Source organism: Podarcis filfolensis (genome assembly GCF_964270895.1).
Source record: "Podarcis filfolensis genome assembly, chromosome: 8".
NCBI lineage: Eukaryota > Metazoa > Chordata > Lepidosauria > Squamata > Lacertidae > Podarcis > Podarcis filfolensis.
This window is the reverse complement of record NC_139611.1, coordinates 673,184-696,040: the sequence shown is the minus strand read 5'-3', so window position 1 is coordinate 696,040 and position 22,857 is coordinate 673,184. Positions and strand designations below refer to the sequence as shown.

Here is a 22,857-nt window from a genome sequence, read left to right as displayed (position 1 = left end):
GGAGAGTTGTCTGTAATACTTAATAGTGGGTAGGTGGTCTGCCAGTGATCCTGGCTGGGTACAAGTTAGGGACTTTTCTTACTAGGCAAGAATGCTTTTAGTTTCATTTGTGAAATTGTTGGAGGGTACATATTAAACACCTTCCCCCCCCCCCCGCTCACTCTCCTAATACACAGTGCACATTCCAGGCAAAGCTAAGCACTTTTAAGTAGAGATGGGCAAATCTTTCTATTTCAATCTCTCTTTTTCCACATCAGTTTATGGAGTTTATTTTTAGGTTCTCACGAAAATTCATCAGCATTTTGGTGTGAATTTCTCAAAATAAACACATTTTAAATGCATTTTTACCTAATATACACATTTTTGCAAGCTGCAGCACTTTATGTACACTTTACCTTAAAAAATTAATGTTTGCACACATTACTTGAGTGGAAAACTGCACCGCAAAATTCAGAGAATAATAATAATAATAATAATAATAATAATAATAATAATAATAATATTTTTTTATTTATACCCCGCCCTCCCCAGCCAAGGCCGGGCTCAGAGCGGCTTACAAGCAATAATAAAAACAAGATGAATGATTACAACTTAAAAACAAAAATAAAATACAACATTAAAATAATGGAACATTAAAATATTAAAATGTAGCCTCATCGCAGGAGGAGAAGGAAAAGAAAAAAGAAAGAGAAGGAGGGAGGGAATCAAATTGGCTCCAAGCCAAAGGCCAGGCGGAACAACTCTGTCTTACAGGCCCTGCGGAAAGAAATCAGATCCTGCAGGGCCCTGGTCTCATGAGCCAGGGCGTTCCACCAGGCCGGAGCCAGAGTTGAAAAGGCCCTGGCTCTGGTTGAGGCCAATCTAACTTCCTTAGGGCCTGGGACCACTAGGGTGTTGCTATTTCTGGACCTTGAGGCTCTCCATGGGGCATACCAGGAGAGGCGGTCCCGTAGGTACAAGGGTCCTAGGCCGTGAAGGGCTTTAAAGGTCAAAACCAGCACCTTAAATCTGACCCTGTACTCCACCGGGAGCCAGTGCAGCTGGAAAAGCACTGGGTGAATATGCTCCCATGGCAGAGACCCCGTGAGGAGCCTCGCTGCAGCATTCTGTACCCGCTGGAGTTTCTGGGACAGCTTCAAGGGCAGCCCCGCGTAGAGCGAATTACAGTAGTCAAGCCTGGAGATGACCGTCGCATGGATCACTGTGGCCAGGTCGGGGCGGGAAAGGTAAGGGACCAACTGCTCGATGCGGCGAAAGTGGAAAAATGTCGCCTTGGCTGTTGCTGCAACTTGCGCCTCCATGGAAAGGGAGGCGTCAAGGATTACATCCAAACTCTTAACGGAAGGCAATGGCACTAATTGGGCCCCCGCAAGAGAAGGGAGTTGGTCCCTCATCCCCATGCCATCCCGACCTAGCCATAGGACCTCTGTCTTTGAAGGATTTAGTTTCAATCGGCTCCCACGAAACCATCCAGCCACAGCTTCCAAGCATCTGGTTAGTGTGTTCGGGGCTGAGTCGGTGTGGCCATCCATCAGCAGATAGAGCTGAGTGTCATCAGCATATTGGTGACAGCCCAGCCCAAAGCTCCGGATAATCTGGGCAAGGGGGTTTTAAAGTGAAGGTTTTGAATGAATGCTGTGTTTTGGGTCACATATTGAGCCAGGTAGTGTGAATTAAGTAAGTTTGCCTTTAAATGTGAACTAAACTGAAATTCTTCCCCTACCCATACTTCTATGTCCCATTGATTTCTGTGGGAGTAAGTGAAACCCATGTGGAAGTCTCACTGAGATCAGTAGAAAATAATGAAGCACAGCTGGGCCAGGCCTATATTTTGTAACGATTCTGATGAGGGTAATCATTTACCCACTAACTAAGGATCGAAAACACAAGTTTTGGCTTTCCAAGGTCTACCCTGCTTTGTTTTCCCCATGATATTCCTCATGCCACTGGAGCTCTGTTCACCACTGTGCAGGCCATAATGCTCTTATTTTTCATTCCCAGATGGCAGGCAGGGGATTTGATGGAACTCAGGTGTTTGCAGCCCTTTCACCCTTCAATACTCCCATTGGGTTTTCAGTTATTACATTTCTATCCATCATCTTCTTTCCAAGGCTGCTGCAGTGCGCAGCTTATGCTGCATGTAGCTGGCACAACATTTCAGATTCCCCCCCCCCTTAAAGTGGCCTCCACATCCACTGAGATCAGATGACCCAATAAAACAATTTCCAGAGCCGGGTCTCTTGATTGTGCTGCTCCTCTGGGGCACCTGCCACATTGGCTCTTTTGTTTAGCCTAATTAATGTCATTTGGAGAGATTAGGTCAGAGCATGCCATCTTGCATCTATCTCCAATAGCAAAAAAAAGGGGGGTGACTGTGCAAGTGAGCTGGGAATGCACACAGCATTGGGTTGGGCTTAGAGTTTCCTTTCCTTTTCTGAAGAGGACTTCCTGGGCCTAAAAGCAGGGCTGGTGAGCCACAGGCCACAGGTCCATATGTAGCCTCAGGCCAGCCTGTAGCAGAGTTGTGCTATGTTCCTGTGCCTCAATAGGGCAGAACTGCAGAAGCCTCCTCCTTGACATGCTGCTTTTCCACATGTGAGGAGGTGTATTGTTTTGTTTTTAAAATGGGGCATCATTCAAGTATGCCATATCAAACAACATGTTTGGGTTTTCTTCCCCAGAGCCGGAAACATGCCAGCAAAGTTCGTCTCTACTATATGCTCCACCCACTAGATGGAGGCTGTCCTGCGAAGAAGCTGCGGTCAGAAAATGTGAGTTTTGTTGCTATATCTGTTAGCAGTTACCCAACAGGACTACAAAACACCTCTTAAAATGGATCGGGTCCAAGATGTGGTCAAGGTCGCCATCATCCTTTGCGGCCCAGAATGCACTATGCAGGAAGTGTGGGCATTCTGGGAAGTCTGGGTAGGATTCAACCTGTTCTATGAAGAACTAAGCCTGTTAGTGTTCTTGGAGACAATGTTCCTCATGTGCTCATAGGGCCCTTAACAATGGCAATACCTTTGAAGCACTAAGCAACACATGAAAGTGTAGGAGCATATATTGTCAACTCAGCTATGAACTGGACACGTCTCTCTCCCCAGCTCTGGAGATCTGAATTACCATTGCCACCCTGCTGCTAGCAGCTGTTCATAATCTGAGTCTGAAAATCCTAGCTTTGTGGGGAGAAAAACCCAGGAGGCACAAATATATCCTGAAAAAAATTAATGAAGGGGTTGGTCTATGAATTGTTTGGACTTTGTGTTGCTGCCCTTCTTCCCTTCCCTTCTTTTCTTTTCTTTCCTTTTCTTTTCAGGTTAATGATTTGGAGAGCAGCTCTTAATTTTGGGACATGTTCCAACAGCTGTCAATATGCCATATTCATATCTGAGAAGGAAAGTAATGAATATGTGCAGCAACCCTATTACAATTAAGCACATTTAGTGTTCCTACTGTGCACTTCTGGTTATAAATGACCCAATTCAAAATCATTTGTGAGCTAACCTTTACCACTGAGCTGAAAATGAATGGTTGTATTTGCTAATATTTATCTGGCAGTTAGTAAAGTATATTGATAACATCTGTCACTCTACCACAAAAAGTGTCAAGCTGACACAACACATGTGTTTGGGGGTTATGTCAAGGAAGCTCAGGATTCAAGGAGAGGAATTTTCAGAAATGAACTTCCCCAATTTGGAAAACATCAAGCTACTTATAGGCTGAGTCCAAACACTCTGAAAGGCAGCCTGGATCATAGCAGACTTGCTTGGCTCCTGCACCACCTTCTTCTTCTTCAGCAATCGCTCATAGCTGAGTAAGATTGTTTTCCATGAACACGGTTTTAACATTGTGTCCGTAGGTGACTGTGGAGGCCAGTTTTGGATCCACATGTCTTTCCACAGTGGGGACATAGGTTTCTGGGTGGGAGTTGATCACAGTGAAGGTTTGCCAAGTGTGCCTTCCTCTTAGCATGCTTCTCCCTTGCGTCCTGAGTTCGAGTGTCTTCAAAGCCCGTGGCACCTTTGGTAAAGGCTGTTCTCCAACTGGAGTGCTTGCAGGCCAGTGTCTCCCAATTGTTGGTGTTTATACTACATTTTTAAAGATTTGCCTTGAGAGAGTCTTTAAACCTCTTTTGTTGACCACCAGCATTACACTTTCCATTTTTAAGTTCAGACTAGAGTAGTTGTTTTGGAAGAAGATAATCAGGCATCCAAACCACATGACCAGTCCAACGGAGTTGATGTTGAAGAATCATTGCTTCAACACTGGTGATCTTTGCTTCTTCCAGTACACTGGCATTAGTTTGTCTGTCTTCCTAAGTGATGTGTAAAAATTTTGGGGACACCATTGAGGGAATCTTTCGAGGAGTTGGAGATGGCGTTTATAAGTGGTCCATGTTTCACAAGCGTACAGTAAGGTTGGTAGTACAATAGCTTTGTAAACAAGCATTTTGGTTACCCTGTGAATGTCCCGGTCCTCAAACACTCTGCACTTCAATCAGGAGAAAGCTGTACTCACACAGCTCAGGCAATGCTGGATTTCGGCACCAGTGTTGACCCTTGGGGAAAGATAACTGCCCAGGTAGGAGAAGTGATCAACATTTTCCAACATTACACCATTGAGTTGGATTTGTGGTATTGCAGAGGGGTTGTTTTGTGCTTATTGATGCAGCACTTTGGTTTTTTGGATGTTGAGCGATACGCCAAACTTTTCATAAGCTTCAGCAAATATATTTAGGATGGTTTGGAGGTCATCCTCTTAGTGTGCACACACTATGTTGTCATCAGCATACTGAAGCTCCATGACGGAAGTTATGGTAACCTTACTCTTTGCTTTTAGCCTACTCAGATTAAAGAGCTTTCCATCTGTTCGATATATGATTTCTACTCCAGTGGGGAGTTTCCATTCAACAAATCGTAGAATCATGGCAATAAAAATAATAAATAGAGTTGGAGTGATAACACAACCCTGTTTAACACCTGATCCCACTGTGAATGGTTCACTTTGAGAGCCATTGTTATCTGTGATTGTTGCTGTCATATTATCATGGAGGAGCCGAATGATGTTGACAAATTTATCTGGGCAGCCAATTTTCAGAAGGACAGTCCACAGGGCATTATGATTTACAGTGTTGAAGGCCTGCACCACCACCTCTTTGCTGGTTCCCAAAGTTTTCTTTGCAAAAAAAGGGGGGGGGTAAATTCAATTCAGTTTGCGCTTAAAGGTCAACTTATCTATTTTCAAGTCCCAAAACAATGTGCAAACCAAAACATCAATCTTAAATCCATAGTTTTTCAACTGAGTTCTCCAATCAAGTATTGTGTACAAAAATGCATATACTAGGGAAAAACATGCATTAAAATCCCTATTGGTGAAAAGAACAGTATATTCGGGGAAATTACTTTGCCAAATGTGTACATCAGGCAAAATTGCATACAAAAATGTTTATATTAGTTTAAATTCTAAAGAATTTTCATGATGACTTTTTAAAAAATGTAAACTGATGTGGAAATGTGGATAGCTAAAGATTAGAAATATGAGAAACAGAGAGAGATCAACATTGGCAGATTCTCCTTGCTTGCAAAAGGAGGGGACATGGGCAGCTTGAGTGCTGCTGGCCGTGGTAGTTGTGCTCAGGGAGTATCAATTAATTCCAGGAAGCCTGAAAAATTACTGTCCGTTGCCTCCCACTTCTGGTGAGTAAGTTGGAAAGCACTGGAAACTACATAATTCCCATGATGCCCAGGGGCAATGGCCATTCTACATGTGTGTCCAGGCTTTAAGGAGGTGTTCCACCGCCGGACTGGTGGAACCACAAGCAGCAGCTCCACCTTCTTATCAGAACCCCCAGAACCTCCCTGAAAGCTGGGGAAGAAGCATGAATGGAGCCAAGAGGTGACATGTTGATGGGGGGGGGGGGAGAGGTGACACATATCTGCTCTTCTCTTTCCTTCTCCAGCACACCAGCCTCTCCCCCCCCCCCCATGAACTGCTGCCTCTGGTTTTCATGGCACAGTCAGGCATGGAATGCCCAGAGGGAGGAAAAAGTTCCCTTGTCAAAAGTACATCTCTCAGCTACTCCCAGGTGTGCACCTGATGAAACAGCTGCTATAGCAAAGGGGCCCCATCCCCAACCTAGACGCTTCACACAAGCAGGTGAAGACTTCGCCTGCATGTGACCTGCTTCTGCTCCTCCCTCTTCTGTCCTCACCTGGTCCTGGGAGACAGTGGGGGCAGGAAAGGTGGGGGCAGGAGGAGGACATGGGGAAGCCCTGACCTCTCTCTACATGCTCCTGCCCCTGCTCTTCACTCTCCAATCCTGCAGCTTCTCCTGCCTCTCACTCTCGTCTCCTGGCTGCTACAGGTTCCTCCAGTTCACTGATCCCTTCTTCCAAGTCAGTCTCCAACCCCTTTTCTCCCGATGCCCATTCATCAGTATCCAGCCAGTCCCTGACACTGGACTATTTGCCCTCATTCCTCCTAGGTTTATTTTATAGCAACTGTTCCTTGTCCCACCAGTCTCTGGGATCAGGGTCTTCTGAAAAGGGCAGCCATGGCTGAAGCCAGTCTGGTTGCTGCAATTCCCTGAGGACCTTCACAACTTTCTTTGCGTGGGAAAGGCTTGCTTTTCCTACTTATCTGTGACACTTAGCCAGGAGCATCAGACCATATTGGTGATATCATACTGTAGCCAAACTGATCACAGAGCATAGAGGTATGCACAATGTTATCTCTGGTTGTCTGGGGTCATCCCTATGGTTAATCCAAGAAGGATAAGGAAGCAGTGGTTGGAGGGGATGGAAATGGTCATCAGGGGGACAATATCACCAAACAGTTTTGGGGTGTGGGGGAGATGAAGTGAAAATTCACAGAGAGCAGTTTCCAGGCAAGGCAGTTTTCTTAATCAGTGCAGAGTATTCATGCCTCAGGATTCCCCACCATGGCAGCTATACATTTTTATGCTTTATAGAACTAGAGTTCTTGTTTGCAGCTGTCCCTAACAATACAGAGAAATTAGAGCAGAAAGCTAACTTCTTCTGGGATAATGTGATCCTGATGCTGTTGTAAATTCTTTTGCTGAGTACACAAAGGGTGCAGTAAAGTAAGCAGTGTGGTGTCACAGGTGAAGAAGGGGGCAGAGGCCATTATGTTCAAATGACTCTGATGCCACTGCAGAGGGGCAAAGAGCTCGGGGGGGTGAGAACACCTCAAGAATGCCCCCTCAGCTGCCAGGCTGAGTGTTTGTTTTGATCAGGTGAGGAGACAGAGACAGCCATCTCCAACACCCACCTCCCAACCGAACATAAGAAGAGCTTGCTGGATCAAGCCAAGGGCCCACCTAGTCCGGCATCCTGGTCTCACACTGGTGAAACCCACAAGCAGGACCCAAGCTCAAGAGCACGCCCTCCCCCCATGGTGATTTCCAGCTCTGACCATGGAGACACAGCAGAGCCATTGTGGCCAGGAGCATAGATGGATCTCCAGGAATCATTCCAGTCCTCTTTTAAAGACATTCAGGTTGGTGGCCATCACTGCCTTCCGTGGGAGCTGCTTGTGGGCTCCCCTTTGGGGCACCTGGCTGGCCCCTGTGAAAACAGGTTGCCTCACTAGGTGGGCCATTGGCCTGATTCAGCAGGCTCTTCCTATGTTCTTACGGATTTATCTGTTTACACATCCTCTCGTGAGTGCTGGGAGGACCGCTCCCTCTCCTGCCAACTCCATCGGTCCTAGGGGGCGGGCCCTGCACTCACCGCCACAGCTTAAGAGGCCTGAGCAGCTCCTTGCAGCAAGTGACAAACATGGTTTTAAATGTTTTAAGTGTTTTAAATTTGCTACACCTTAAATGGTGGTTTTTTGTATAATATATTATTTTATTATTTTTGCTTGGGGTGGGATAAATAATTAGTCAGGGTGGGGAGTTGTTTAATTTTAGTATAATTGTTTTTGCTTTGTTATTATTCTTTCTTTTTTGTTAAGTTATTATATAGTTTGTATTTTGCTTTTTAAGGGGATGGGTCAGGGCTGCCTGGGAGTGGGCCTCAGCCAATAGAATGGCTGGGGCAGGTTCCACAGGGGGGAAAGTATTGGGACACCCGATCTCAGTGATCACGGGCAGGAGGAGGAGTTACACTAAGACCAGACCATGTCATTACCAAGGAGGCAGGTTTAGTCGTTGTTTGAGGACTAGCCCTGCCTCCAGGTCTGGTCCTGACCAAACGGATACTGGAATCAGCAAGGGAAACCCACATGACCCGAAAGTGTTGCTGTGCAATGCCAGGTCAATGATGAAGAAAACCACTGCTATCCACGACCTGATTGTGGATGGAGGATTTGACCTGGCATGTGTGACAGATACCTGGTTGGATGAAGCAGATGGGCCTGTCCTTGCCACTGCTTGCCCACCAGGTTTCTCTTACGCACAGCAACCCAGGTCATGTGGACGGGGAGGGGGGGGGTTGCAGTGATTTTTAGGAAGTCATTAGTCTGCACCAGGCGTCCTATTGGGAAGACCCAGTTTTCTGAGTACATGTTCTGGAAGTTGGGCAATAGGGGCAGTACAGGATTCCTATTGGTGTACCAAACTCCCCGCTGCACCAAGGGTTCCCTGCCCGAGCTGCTTCAGGTCGTGGCGGATGTTCTCCTGGAGACACCTAGTTTGGTTGTCCTAGGGGATTTTAACATCCATGCCGACACGACCTTACAAGGGGCCGCTTGGGACTTCATGGCCTCCATGGGGCTGTCCCTGAATAAGTTTGGCCCAACTCATAGCCGCGGACATGCCTTAGACTTGGTGTTTGCCTCTACGGATGTTGGTGATCTGACACTAACTAAAAGTGAAACAAAAGAAGTGCCATGGTCAGATCACTTCCTGGTGCAACTGGACTCCTCCGCAACCTTTCCCCTCTGCAGGGAGGTGGGACCGATTCGGATGGTCCGCCCCCGCTACTTTATGGATCCAACTGGTTTCCAGAGAGTGGTAGGGGATGTTTTATCCCAAGTTGATGGCCTCTCAGCTGGTTCTCTGGTGGCCCGCTGGTATGCGGAGTTAACCAGGGCTATTGACTGTCTGGCTCCGAAGCGCCCTCTCCGATTGCATGGAGCCCGGACAGCCCCGTGGTTTTCCCCGGAGCTGAGGGCAATGAAACAATTGTTGAGACGGCTAGAGCGCCGGTGGCAGAAAACTCACTCTGAATCAGACCGGACACGGGCTAGAGCTCAACGTCGAGCCTACCAAGTGGCAATGGCGACGGCAAAGAGGGCCTTCTTTGCTGCCTCCATTGCACATGCAGAAAACAGCAGCAGGAGACTTTTTCAGGTGGTTCCCAATCTATCGGAACCACCTGCACCACCGGGGCCTGGTAGAGACCCCAAGATCTCCTGCAATGCTTTTGCAAAGTTTTTTGCAGATAAAAGTCGCTCAGATTCAGAAGAAGGTAAACTCCACCGTGGGAGCAGGGCCGGGGCGGGAGAGTGCTAGAGTTCTGTCTAGTCCTGTTACATGGGATCAATTCCAATCTGTTACCTCCGAGGATGTGGACAGGCTGCTTGGACAAGTGAAACCGACCACCTGTCTCCTTGGATCCTTGCCCATCCTGGCTGATAAAAGCGAGCCGGGAAGGGCTGGGCGATGGGCTCTGCGGGGTGGTGAATGCTTCCCTCTGTGAGGGAGCCTTCCCAGACCCGCTGAAAGAGGCAGTCATTAAACCGCTTCTTAAAAAAACATCTTTAGACCCAGCCAATTTGGTCAACTATCGCCTATCGCCCAGTCTCAAATTTACCATTCTTGGGCAAGGTGATTGAGCGGGTGGTTGCCGAACAACTCCAAGCACGCCTGGAGGATGCGGACCATTTGGATCCTTCCAATTGGGATTCAGGCCTCACCATGGGACTGAAACTGCCTTGGTCGCGCTGGTTAATGATCTCCGGCGGGCTAGGGACAAAGGTGAGAGCTGTTTCCTAGTTCTGCTGGATCTCTCAGTGGCCTTTGACACCATCGACCATAACATCCTTCTGGACTGTCTAGAGGGGCTGGGAGCTGGGGGCACTGTTATACGGTGATTCTGCTCCTTTCTCCTGGGCCGTGTCCAGAAAGTGGTGGTGGGGGATGAGTGTTCAGATCCCTGGGCTCTCACTTGTGGGGTGCCCCAGGGTTCCGTCCTCTCCCCCATGCTTTTTGATATCTATATGAAGCCGCTGGGAGAGATCATCAGGGGTTTGGGCTGGGTGTTCATCAGTATGCAGATGACACCCAGCTCTACCTCTCCTTTAAATCAGAACCAGTGAAGGCGGTGAAGGTCCTGTGTGAGTGCCTGGAGGCGGTTGGAGGATGGATGGTGGCTAACAGGTTGAGGTTGAATCCTGACAAGACAGAAGTACTGTTTTTGTGGGACAGGGGGCAGGCAGATGTGGGGGATTCCCTGGTCCTGAATGGGGTAACTGGGAGTCTTTTTGGACTCACAGCTGTCCATGCAGGTTAATTCTGTGTCCAGGGCAGCTGTCTACCAGCTCCACCTGGTAAGACCCTACCTGCCCGCGGACTGTCTCACCAGAGTGGTGCATGCTCTAGTTATCTCCCGCTTGGACTACTGCAACACGCTCTACATGGGGCTACCTTTGAAGGTGACCCGGAAACTGCAATTAATCCAGAATGCGGCAGCTAGACTGGTGACTGGGACTGGCCGCCGGGACCACATAACACTGAGAGATCTGCAGAAATCTGAGAGATCTGCATTGGCTCCTAGTACGTTTCCGAGCACAATTCAGAGGGTTGGTGCTGACCTTTAAAGCCCTAAATGGCCTCGGTCCTGTATAACTGAAGGAGCACCTCCACCCCCATCGTTCAGCCCGGACACTGAGATCCAGCGCCGAGGGCCTTATGGTGGTTCCCTCATTGTGAGAAGTAAGGTTACAGGGAACCAGACAGAGGGCCTTCTCAGTAGTGGCGCCCACCCTGTGGAACACCCTCCCTTCAGATGTGAAGGAAATAAGTAGCTTTCCTATTTTTAAAAGACATCTGAAGGCAGCCCTGTTCAGGGAAGTTTTTAATATTTAACGCTGTATTGTTTTTAATACTTGATTGGGAGCCGCCCAGCGTGACTGGGGAAACTCAGCCAGATGGGTGGGGTATAAATAAATTATTATTATTATTATATTATTATTATTATTATTATTATTATTACATCACCTAATGCCTCAAGGGCAGGCTACAAAAGTATCACACATTTTAAAAGTCCAACTGAAATCATAAAACCACAAAGCAGCTAATGACAAAATGCACCACACTGCAAAAGGAGGGAAGGAGCAGGGGCTGAGGACTCAATTCGATCCTGTTTTGATCTTGCTGGGATGAGCAATCAATGATAGTCATAGATCCATCCCAACTCACTCTGTCCCATTCCATCCCATTATACACATTTTGTGCACACATTTATGTAAAATCCACCCCTTTTACGGAAAAATCATCCTATTCAGTGATTTCCAGTGCATTCACCAGTAAAATAGGACTTTTAGTCTGTACTTTTTGTGCACTGAAAATCCACTGCAAACTCCAGAGAACTGGGAGTTGAGTTCCAATTCTCAAGCAAGTTTGGGAGTCTAAGATTGGGAGTCAGACTGTTGCAAAAAGTGGAGGGGGGAAATCCTCCCCCACCCCTTCTGAGTAGTAAAGCATCACCTAAAATACAGAAGAGGAATATGCAAAGAAAGCACTCTTTGCTAGGGATAAGGTTGTTTTTAAGCATTCCTGTGAGGCACTTGCCATTATCTTCAACATAACATCTGAACAAAGACGAAGAATGAGTTGACAGTAAGAGAGGAGAAAAGAAAGAATCTGGATTTTGAAATAAGATGCATCTGATTTGTCAGGAGGATTTTTATTTTTTATTTTTAAATCACATATCTCTCTGAAAGTAGGTTGAAGAGAAACAATGACACTGGTGCTCAGAACAAACACATCTTGAGCATGTCTGTGTGTGTGAGGGGGGGGGAGGGAGAGAGAATTCCAGAGCACAAACATCCTTTAAATCAGATTTTCAAACAAGACCTTCGTGGGTGGCTCTTTTGAGAGTTACAGTGGATGTCGATCCATTAATCCAGAGCATTTCTCATTGCACTTCAACTTTGAAATGACTTTGAAATCATTCCCTGGGGTCTTAGAGCAGAGTAGAGTTTGATGTAAAAAGAAGAAGAGGAAGGGAAGAAGAAGAAGAAGAAATAAAAACAGGGCATGAAAAACAAGGCTCTCTGCTAATGAGCATTTATGGCCCCTGTAGTTTAGGACATCATCTTTTTCCCTACTAGATTTTGATGAGCTGTAAACATGCTTTATGTGGGGAGAGTTCCTTTTCAGTCCCTTTCTCCCAGGTGAGAGACAAATTGACTGCATAATAAACCAGGTTTGCAACTCTCAGAAACCCAAACTTCAGGTGGGCTTGAACTGGAATTATCCAGGAAGAAAAAAGGAAGCCTATGTGTCAGCACCCAGGTTCAACTGGTAACAGAATAGCAGCATCAGCTCCAGGTTATAGGAAATCACTGCCAAAGTGCCCTCAGATCTCCTCTACCTGCAGCCAGTCTGCGCCCTCCCACACCAGCATTGGGGAAGAAATTCTATTCAGATTGCATTTAAAGGGGGAAGTAATTTATACTTTCCAAAACAACATGTGAACCAAAACACAAGCTATCCTTCAAAATTTGCACTCTTCAAATTTTGCAGTGCAGTTCTCCAGTCAAGCAAGGTGTGTTTTGTTACCAGCCACCACAATCCCTGTTGTGCCACACAGGGGATTCCAGGGGTCTTGGCCCTCAGCCAGGGTCTGTGCTCCTTTGGAGAATTGAAGACATGGCAGACACTGTTGTAGCTTTAAGAACTATGGTTTATTCACCTATTTACACCTTCATTCTGCATGGAGGGAGTCCAGATCTTACAGTATGGTCATTTCAAGAGGGGTTTGTTCCCCACAAAGGTGAAGCCCTGGAGTCCAAGGCATCTCTCCCAGCCAGTCTTTAGGCAGCCTGCCCCTTGGGTCTTTGTTCTCCCCCACTTCTTTGCCCCGGAGCACCTTGCTAAAAAGACTCATTTTCTGTCACCTCTCTCACACACCACATCCGCCTGACAACCGCTTTCTCCCCAGGCCCAAGATTCCTCTCAGATGGGCCATTAACCTCTTTTGTCATGTAAACCCCTCTCTCCCAGGTTAGGCCCTGGCTTTGAAAGAAAGTATTCCCTGGATTCAGCTAGTGTTAAAAGCTAATCAAGCCTTTTAATTCTGGGAAATAGCCAAGCTAGCTCCCTCCTGAGCTGATGGGGGATTAAGGGTCTTGGTGCAAGAGGCAAATGGGTACCCCCCAAGAGATAAAGCCAGTGTTTAGCATAGAGAGTTTGGGAGTGATGTGACCTAGATGTAAAGTAGCAACTGGAAAGAGAGCCAGAACAATGTTTGAGAGCAATGTTGGATTTGTTTGAATCCAAGGCTGTGGCTATAGGAGAAACAACACCTTTTTGGGGTGTTGATGTTGTCACACACAGACACACACACACACACATCCATTCCCATCGCAGACTCAGGTTGTATATATGTGTAGATAAACCATATATCATAAAGACACCCCAGTCTCCACAGTGCCTCATTCCCCAAAGGAAACATGATCCCTAGGGAAGCACCTGGAACCCCTGGAATCTCACATAGTTCAGAGATTGGGGTGGCGTGCAACAATATATTGGCAAAATAACACGCACAAATGCACTATATTAGGGGAAATTACCTTGCAAACAAATAAATATTATGTGTAGGAAAAATTGCAAATAAAGATTTGTATAGGAGGGAGAGAGTCAAACTAAAATGCTTGTGAATTTTCACAAGGTAAACAAATCTCAAAATGGTATGGCAATGTGGTGAGATGAATTTAAGATTGGGAAAAGGGGAAATTGAGAGAAACTGCTCTCCACCCATTGTGGCCTTAGCAGGAGTAGCAAGGCTGCTGCAGGAGGCGTTCGGGGTGGCACCAACATCACTGTCATCTTCTGCAGTGTGTCCTTCATGAGTATCAAATTGGTTCAACCTTTCTCAGCCCTCTGTCCCTAATGTAACTACAACTCCCATCACCCCAATGTATGCAGTTTTCTGAGGTTCTTGCAAAAAAAAAAAAAAAATGGTTGGAGGAAAAACATTTCTCAGGTCAGTCTGAGGGGTCAGAAAATTATCTTCCCCTTGCCAGAGTGCTTCGTCTAAACACAGCTCCCTTTCCTTAAATCACAGCATGAGGACCCCAGCAGAATCGACCAGTGTGAGAAGAAAAGGAGTGGTCCTATTTCCATATTAATCTATTTTGTTAAGTAGAAACATTTGCATTTAAATATGTGTTTCAATGTGTGTTTTATCAGTAGATAATGGTGTGTGCCGGATGGGTTGCAGGTTTCCCTTTCCACAGCCCAGCCAGCCTCCTTTGGCCTCTCTCTGGCTTCCAGCTCTGGAGTGACACCAAGGTCTCTGCTGGCCTGGAGCTCCCCTTTCCACCCACCAAATGCACAGGCAGGCAGAAGGGCTGGAATCCCTGCCGGTCAGAATCAGCAAACATATCCAAAGTGGGAAGCTCTCCCAAATGGGGTTTTCTGAGATCCCAAGCTGGCGCTGTCATGTCTACAGCTCCAAGATAGAGCAGTCTTGTGCATTTCGCTTGGGAGGAGATACTCCCAAGTCCACCTCCTTAGGCGGTTTGGGCTGTATGGGTTATATCCAGTGGAGCACTAAGTTAAAGTTACTCAGCGATATAGTAGTTGTGCTGGTGAAATGTTTTGCACAAGTGGAACATAGTTGCTCAAAAGAATGCATAAGCAAGCTGCTGATAACTTCAGGGCACCATAGTCTGTGCAATCTGTTGCATAAGTTTCTGTTGCACAAAATTAGAATCCATCTGTCTGCCAGCACGAGAGCTCTGGCCGAGAAGCTTGGATACAACCCTGATTGCAGTGGCATGTGGGGCACCCTGGCCATAGGAACATAGCAAGCTGCCTCATGCGGATTCAGAGCATTGGTCCATCTAGCTCAGTGTTGTCTACTCAGGCTGCCAGCAGCTTTCCAGGGCTCCAGACCAGGGGCATTTGCAGCCCTGCCTGGAGAATGAGCCAGGAACCTTCTGCGTGCACGCATGCTCTGCCACCACCCTGTGGCCTTCTCCCCGCTCTTCTGTGCGAAAGGGCTGTAGACCCACAAAGATGTCCATTTCAGACGTGTTTTTATGGCAAAGAATGTGATATGATTGTTGGCACTTAAACAGTAATGAAAACAAGAAGATTAAAAAATGTTTTCACACACAAGGGGACCTTTAGCAGCTCTTATTAATAAATTCTCCTGGTACATCAATAGCAGGAAATATTTCTGTCAGGCAAGCTAATTAAACCCAGTAGCAACTTCACCACTAAAAATAGCTCTGAAGCTGCTGGACTCTCAGCACAGGCATTTTGTGCCATTAATGAAGGACTTGCTGCCACTTCCCATGAAACATCAGATTGGTTTGTGGTGGACACTGTAAACAAGTGCAGAGACACCCTGACGTTAGTGCTGCCTTGCCATGGACATGTTTTCTTGGGAGGAAGAAGCCAGAACTTATTTCTGCATAAACATGCATGAGAGGACTAGGATACATGTTGATAGATACACCTTCAGTAGTCAAAATACTCTGTATGATAAAATCAAGAATATGATAAAATCCAGTTTAAAACATTTTCTAATTTTCTAGTCCCTGGGTTTTCAAGGTGAAAAAAAGACTTTATAATATAACTTGCCTGGTTATTGATAATATGCAGCTTGTTATATAGAATATTTATCAAATGTCAAAGGAGCATCACATATGTTGCTTCAGCAATCCATGCAACAGTCTTTATTTTTATTATTTATTTATGCATTTTCCATAGTTTGATACATCCACTTTACAGTTTGCAGCAGTCTTTCATTAGTTTAGGCTAGTGCCCCAGCTGCAGCTTCTTCTAGATCCGGGATGGGGAACCATTTTTAGCTGGGGAAAGGGAAGTTTCTTTTGGTAACAACTTAGGAAAGCATATAAGTGAAGGCCAAAACTAGATATAATACTAGATGTGTCACTTGGAAGCACATCAGGCATTTAATTTTTTTAATAAAAGACATGTTATAGGGGAGGCATGATTTTCATCTGTATACAGTCCTTGGGGAAGGAGGGTTTAAAGCATCCTTTGCCAGCAATGTTTGATTTCTGGGGCTATAAAGTGAAGGTCTATGCAGAGTGTGGTGGGTTAGCTCTTCATAGTTCCCATTCAGTTCTGTGGAAGAATATAAAAAGGGGCCACAATCTGGAGACTGTAACTAATGTTTTTGCTCTACTAGCACAAGAGCACGTTCACTAATGGAGGGGTGAGTTTCAGTGTTGCACAACAGAGGAATCCAGTGCAACAGTTGCATTAGCAGCAACTCGTAACGCAACAGATTGCGCAATCCATTCTGCAGCAAAGTTACCAGCAAGCCTCTCATGAATTATTTTGGGAAGCCAACTTCCGCTGGCACAAAACATTTCTCCAGATGAACAAGTATACTGCTGACTGACTCTAATGTAGAGCTGCATTAGAAGTGACCCCTGGGACTTGAGATGGAACAACATCAAGCCTTCACACCAGTCAGTCAGTCAGTCAGTCTTTATTGTTTCAACCATAGGTAAAAGCAGAAAACAAAAATTGGAATAACAATTGGGAGGGGGAGTCACCATAGCAATACAATCTTACTTATTCATCACACTAGGAGAAAGTAGGAAATTGGCTCAAGCTTTAAAAGCAAATCTTGCCACTGCTACAGGGGTCTGAAAATGGAAGAAAGTTGGTGCTCTGCAACTCAGACCAGCCACTGACGGCATTCGCCTCAAGAGAAGGATCCTTTGCATCAAATACTGGTCACAGCAACAAGAAGGAAGAAACAGATTTGTCACCTCCAGGGTTGTCCACAAATTATTATATTATATTATATTATATTATATTATATTATATTATATTATATTATAATAATTTAAAAGCATTTCTAAAACATGTAAAAAAAAACAAAAAAACCTCAAAGCAATGTACAACAAAAGCCAGGAGAACAGTAGCGCAAAAATATATGAAAACAAAAACTTAGAATTCAGGCAAATGAAGACAGGGTCCAATCTTGTGGGTCAGGAAAAGCCTGAGCAAAACGATACTAAGGCATCTGAAGCAAGCAATGATCAACACATATGGCAGAGGGAAGGGTGTTTTGTGATACAGTGGCAATCGTGGAAAATGCCCATTCTCAGGTCCCTGCCCCATGATATTCTTTGGGGTGCGGTACCATAAGTAGAATTTCCCCAGGTGGTCTAAGTCATCTTTCAGGTTTATACAGGGGCTGGCAGTCTTTCAGGTCCGTTGCCCTTTCATGGTGTACCAAGGCTGTGGCACCCTGAGGATAGCTCCCATGTAGGGAGATTGAACCTCACACCATCTGTCCTAGTGATGTTGAGCATTCCACTAGATTGTCAGTGATATAATAGAAGCAGACACTGTAACGAAGCAACCTAGTGTATCCTCCATCCTAACCAGGGTGGAGGGGACTGTAGCTCAGTGGTGCAGCATCTGCTTTGTATGCAGAAGGACCCAGGTTCAATCCCTGACATCTCCAGGAGGGGCTGAGAGAGACTCCTGGTCAGATATCCTAGAAACCCACTGCCAGTCGGTGGAGATCACACTGGTCTGGATGAACCAGGGGTCTGACTCAGTATAAGGCAGCTTCCTGCAGATATGTCCAGTAGGTACCTGTTTGGCTCTCCAGTCAGTCTCTCTCTCCCCCCGCCCCCTTTTCTTTCTTCAGTTAGCATTCCATGACATCCTCAGTCCTCCCTGGGCTGGGGGTTGTGGGTAGAGATTCCCCCCCCCTTGACTTTTTCAGTGTTCTCTCCCTCTTGCTTCCATTTCTGGCTTTAATCCGGTCAACACTCAGCACCTGTGTTTGTTGTTAGAAGGAGCGATCAGCTGACTCTTGGCTATGGCTGTTCATCAGCTGTGACATGTGATTGAGCCCTGTGGCTCATAGCTATTGGCTCGGCAATCTGTTGCCAGCCCTATTATGTCCTCATAAAGGTACTACAAGAAAATTGTTGTGAGGCTAATAAAAACATACCAGATGTACACATGAAATTCACAGCCTCTGTAGGGCACAGCCTCAGTGATAACTTAAGGCAACCCAGTTACGCATAAGAAGCAGGCAGATTATTGCTGGAATTTCACAGCTGATGTGTGAACACTTCTGAAAATGCATAAGAGCAGAGAGTTTATCTGATTAAAGATTTAAAAAGTGTTGCCTATTTAGCTCTGGAGAGAGGAGGGAGTGATTTATTTTATAGCCGATACATCAGAGGAAGTAACACAGTAGGGGTGGAAGAGTAATTTAGGTTAAAGAAGCTTGCGTGTATGAGAACTAATGATTATAAATGGAACGTTAATTAATTTGGCTTGGAAATTAGGGAGGGGAGGATTTCATACAGTCACAGGAATCAAAAAGGAAGTTTCTTACTAGAGTCGGATAGATTTATGGAAATTGGTTGGTTTTGGAAGTTGGTTTTGCTCTTACTGCTGGGACTGTAAGTGTCCCCCAACCAAAGACCCCTCCTGGCATGACCTTTGAGAATGCCTGCTGCTTCTGTGCAGCTCCTTCCTACACTACGGAAGCAATGTCAGAAGGCCGAAATTTGGGAGAGGATGAGAGTACCCTGGGCAGCAAGGCAGGCCCTATCATTAGGCAGGGTGAGAAAACCGCCTTAGGTGGCAGGTGCTGGGCAAGGGGGCAAGGGGTGAGCATTCCCTCTACTGCCTACACAGCCTAATTTGGCTCTTATATGTAGAAAGGGAGAGCACCATCTCACCTGTTGCTTCAGGGAGCAAAATAACTTGGACCAGTCCTAATGTGCAATGATGGTAAGGGGCAAATACTGTGAACTCCTCAACCATATGTTGTCGAACTCACTTGTTACTGAAGCTGCCGTGCTGCAAATATAACTTTATTCCAGCCTGTTTTGGTAGTTCACCTTTTAGTGAAATAGGATTGGTCTTTTTATTCTTGCTGAGGGGTGAATACTTTTTATTATTCTTATGGTTTATTCTATGTTATGAATTTTGAAGTTTGTTAAGTTTTTCAGTACTTGAATATTTTGTAAGTTGCTTCTTTGAGGTATTTTGTAAAAAATGATGAGAAATATTAATATTGATATTACTAACAATAGCAATAGCAACAACTTGAGCAGAGTCTCTAAGAGATATTCCACCCATTGTGCAGAATGTGGCAGTAAAAGTGAGGTATTTTTACACTTCAAAAATCCTAGCATTTTTGCATAGTTTTTGGTGGAAGATGAACTGCTGTGGAACAGAAACAGTGCTGCATGCAATGATACAGAAGATAAATGCTAAAGGCACCTCAGAGTCACCACTTGTGCTGGGGGTGTCTTTCCATTTCCCTCAGTAGTATGTACATTTTTACAGTTCAGGCTTTCCCCCCACAAATTTTTACTAGTTTTCAAACAATTTAACAAATCCAATTCAATTTCAGTACAATTTTCCCTTAAAATTTTGACTTCCCACCCTTACTTCCATGATGTTGCTATTCAAATCATTCATCTGCACCCACAAATGTAATATTTAGCTAAAACATGTATCCTACATTACATTCTGTCAGGGAACTGCCATCAGAGCTAGAGGCGGAGGGAAGGCTCCAGAGGGATGCCGGAGAGGGTCCCAGTAGGGAGAGAGGCAGCCCATCTGCTGGGGAAGGAAATCAGCGTAACACCAGTGGAGAAGGGGGGCAGATGGGGGAATCGGAGAGGAGGCTCCAAGACTCCTCGCCGGAGACCAGCGGAGAGAGTACGGGTACTCCGCTGCCCACACCCTCCCTGTGCAGAAGACTTCCGCGCAGGGAGAGTAGGAGGAGACTTGGCATCAAAGAACTTCTTTGCTGGAAGAAGTTCAAGAAACGCCCACTGACGGATTCTGCCACCGACTGAGACAGCCACGAAGCTAGAGGCTGTCCAGACAGAAAGGGTTCAACCAGGTGACCTAGCCAGGAGTGGCGGCAACTTACGCACGAGCAACCCCTAGAACCATTACACATTCATTTATCATTCTCATTCCTTTTATATTTCAAGTCCTGCCTGCAATTTCTTTTGACTAATATTTTCCCCAGTTAATTCAAAAAAGTTCTCTTATTTTTGCTGTCAATTTTGCCATTTCCATATTGTGATGGGATGATGAGCTGCTTGTGCGTAAAATCCCTAGCCCCTCAGAGTTTGGCTATGTACGCAAACCTCTGTCTGCAACGGAGCTCTTAAGCATGGCTCCGTCAGTCGCTGGTAGAATCCAACAGTGGGCGTTTACGGAATTTCTTCCAGCATAAAAGCTCCTTAACAGAAACCCGCCTTCTGGACTCTCGGCGTGACAGTTTCCGGCGAGGAGTGGGTGTCCCTATAGGAGGTCCTGAAACCTCCCCACTGTTTTCACTGGAAGTGTCTCTGAGCCATCCCGCCGACTCACTTTCCCTTGGAGCTCCTTCCCTCCCCCTGCTGGTTCCCTCCTCAGCTGATAAGTCTCTCTCAACCTCTGGGAGTCCCTTCACCTCCTGTTCTCCCGATGGCAGTTCCCTGACATCCACCTCCCCTCCAGGGCCCCCTTCACCCCCTCCCCTTCCCTCCTCTGTGGGCGGCGAAGGAGCAAAACCCCTGAAAGAACCTCCCTCATCTTCCGAAGTCTCGAACATTTCCCTCCACCGGTTTCTGTTTCTGGTTTCTAAGTACTCCTCCTCATCGGAGTCTATTCCTTCTTCCAACTCCGATTCCGCGAATCCTTCCAGTTCCTCCTCCTCGTCGGTGGTGCCAAAGTACTCCCTCTGGAACCTCGCTACTGACTGAGGTTTCCTGGGGAACCTTTGATGAAACGTTTCGATCAAAGCCTCGTCATTGACCTCCTCTGCCGTCACCCAGGTGTTTTCTGACTCCGGTTCCCCTTCCCACGCTACCAAATACTCCACCTGATTACCCTTCCACCTGGAGTCGATGATTTCCGCCACATGGTTGCTGCTTTCCCTCTCTTCTAAGACTGGTCCCCGTGTGGAAACCCCTTCACCTTCCCCCCTATACGGTGACAGTAATGACCTGTGGAATACTGGGTGCAGTTTCATGTGGTTCGGTAACCGGAGTCTGAAAGCCACTGGGTTGACCCGTTGAATGACCTCAAATGGTCCCAATCTTTTGGGTCTCAATTTCTTGCAACCCCCCTTGAACGGCAACCCTTGGGTTGACAGCCACACCTGATCCCCCACCCTTATGGTTTCACCTTCCCTCCTGTTCTTGTCTGCCTGCCTCTTATATTCTTCTTTGGCCCTTTCTAAGTTGAGTTGGAGTTGACGATGGATGGCTTCCATTTCTTCTACAAACTGTTCGGCGGCCGGGACGCTCCATCTCTCCCCTCCTCCCCCTGGAAATGCCCTGGGGTGGCACCCATAATTAGCCAAAAAGGGGCTCATCCCGGTGGACACATTCTCCACATTATTGTAGGCAAATTCCGCCAGCGCCAACTTCTCGACCCAATCGTTCTCTCTGTCATTGACATAACACCTCAGGTATTGTTGGAGGATACCGTTTGCTCTTTCCGCCTGCCCGTTGGTTTCAGGGTGTCGGGCAGTCGAAAAATTGATCTCTACGTGCAGTAAGCTCATGAGCTTCCTCCAGAACCGGGACGTAAATTGTTTGCCTCTGTCTGAGACCACCCTCAAGGGGGCGCCATGCAGCCTAAAAATATGTTCTACAAACAATTTCGCTGTCTCCTCCGCCGTGACTGCATGTGAGCAAGCTACAAAGTGGCCCATCTTAGTTAACAGGTCTACTACGACCAGGATGGCGGTTTTCCCCTTGGATTTTGGCAGGTCAGTCATAAAATCTATCGATACCGCCTCCCATGGTCGTTCTGGTGTGGGTAACGGTTCTAATAACCCCGCCGGCGCCCGCCTTTCTCCTTTGGCTCGCTGGCATTGGTCACACCCTCTTACATATTCCCGTACATCTTCCCTCACCTTGGGCCACCAAAATTCCCTGGTAACCAACCACATGGTCTTATGTTGCCCAAAATGCCCCGCTGTGGGGCTGTCGTGCAGCTGTCTGAGTACTCTCCCTCTCAAATCCCCTTTGGGTATATATAGTGCCCCTTTGTAATGCAATGCCCCGTTTCTTTCTTCAAAACCTCCGGGGTTTTCTCCCTCTCTCCTTAGACACCTGAGCTTATTCTGGGCGTATTCATCATTCTCCGTTTCCTCTACCAGTTCCCTTTGCCCCACCAATGCCGCCCCACACACCCAGCGGTCCTCTGGGATGATATGTCTCTCCTCGGGTGCTCCCTCCCCCTCCAAATATTCAGGTTTGCGTGAGAGAGCGTCCGCCCTGACGTTTTCTGGACCTGGCACATAGCAAATTTCAAAATGAAACTTGGAGAACTCCTGGGCCCATCTCACTTGTCGTTGGTTGAGCACTCGTGCCGTTCTCCAATACTCTAAGTTCTTGTGATCCGTGCACACTTGCACCTTATGTTGCGCACCAATTAGTAAGTGTCTCCATCTCCGGAACGCTTCGTGAATGGCGAGTAGTTCTCGGTCATATACCGTGTAGTTCCTCTCAGATTTGTTTAGCTTACGCGAGAAGAAGGCACACGGTCTCCACTCCGACTTACTCTTCCCCGGCTGAAGAAGCACCGCCCCCACCGCCCGGTCTGATGCATCAGTTTCCACTCTCATCGGTTTTTGTAGATCCACATGCAGGAGCTGTTCTTCCGAAGCGAATGCCCTTTTCAAT

The 22,857-nt window shown here is 46.6% G+C and overlaps 1 protein-coding gene and 1 long non-coding RNA gene across 6 annotated transcripts in view; both read left to right on the top strand.

Annotated features, from left to right (window-relative positions):
• The window catches only part of LOC310769935, a 416,479-nt gene that overhangs the window by 181,270 nt on the left and 212,352 nt on the right, over positions 1 to 22,857 (top strand). The gene's annotated exons all lie outside the window — the stretch shown is intronic.
• The window catches only part of ZMAT4 (zinc finger matrin-type 4), a 220,670-nt gene that overhangs the window by 115,583 nt on the left and 82,230 nt on the right, over positions 1 to 22,857 (top strand). For 4 of the 5 annotated variants that reach the window (XM_083629663.1, XM_083629665.1, XM_083629662.1 and 1 more), the window contains exon 3: positions 2,682 to 2,771. The exons of the other annotated variant lie outside the window; for it this stretch is intronic. In XM_083629663.1, the coding sequence (XP_083485789.1) occupies positions 2,682 to 2,771 (90 nt within the window). The remainder of the gene's footprint in view (positions 1 to 2,681; positions 2,772 to 22,857) is intronic. 5 annotated transcript variants of the gene reach the window in all.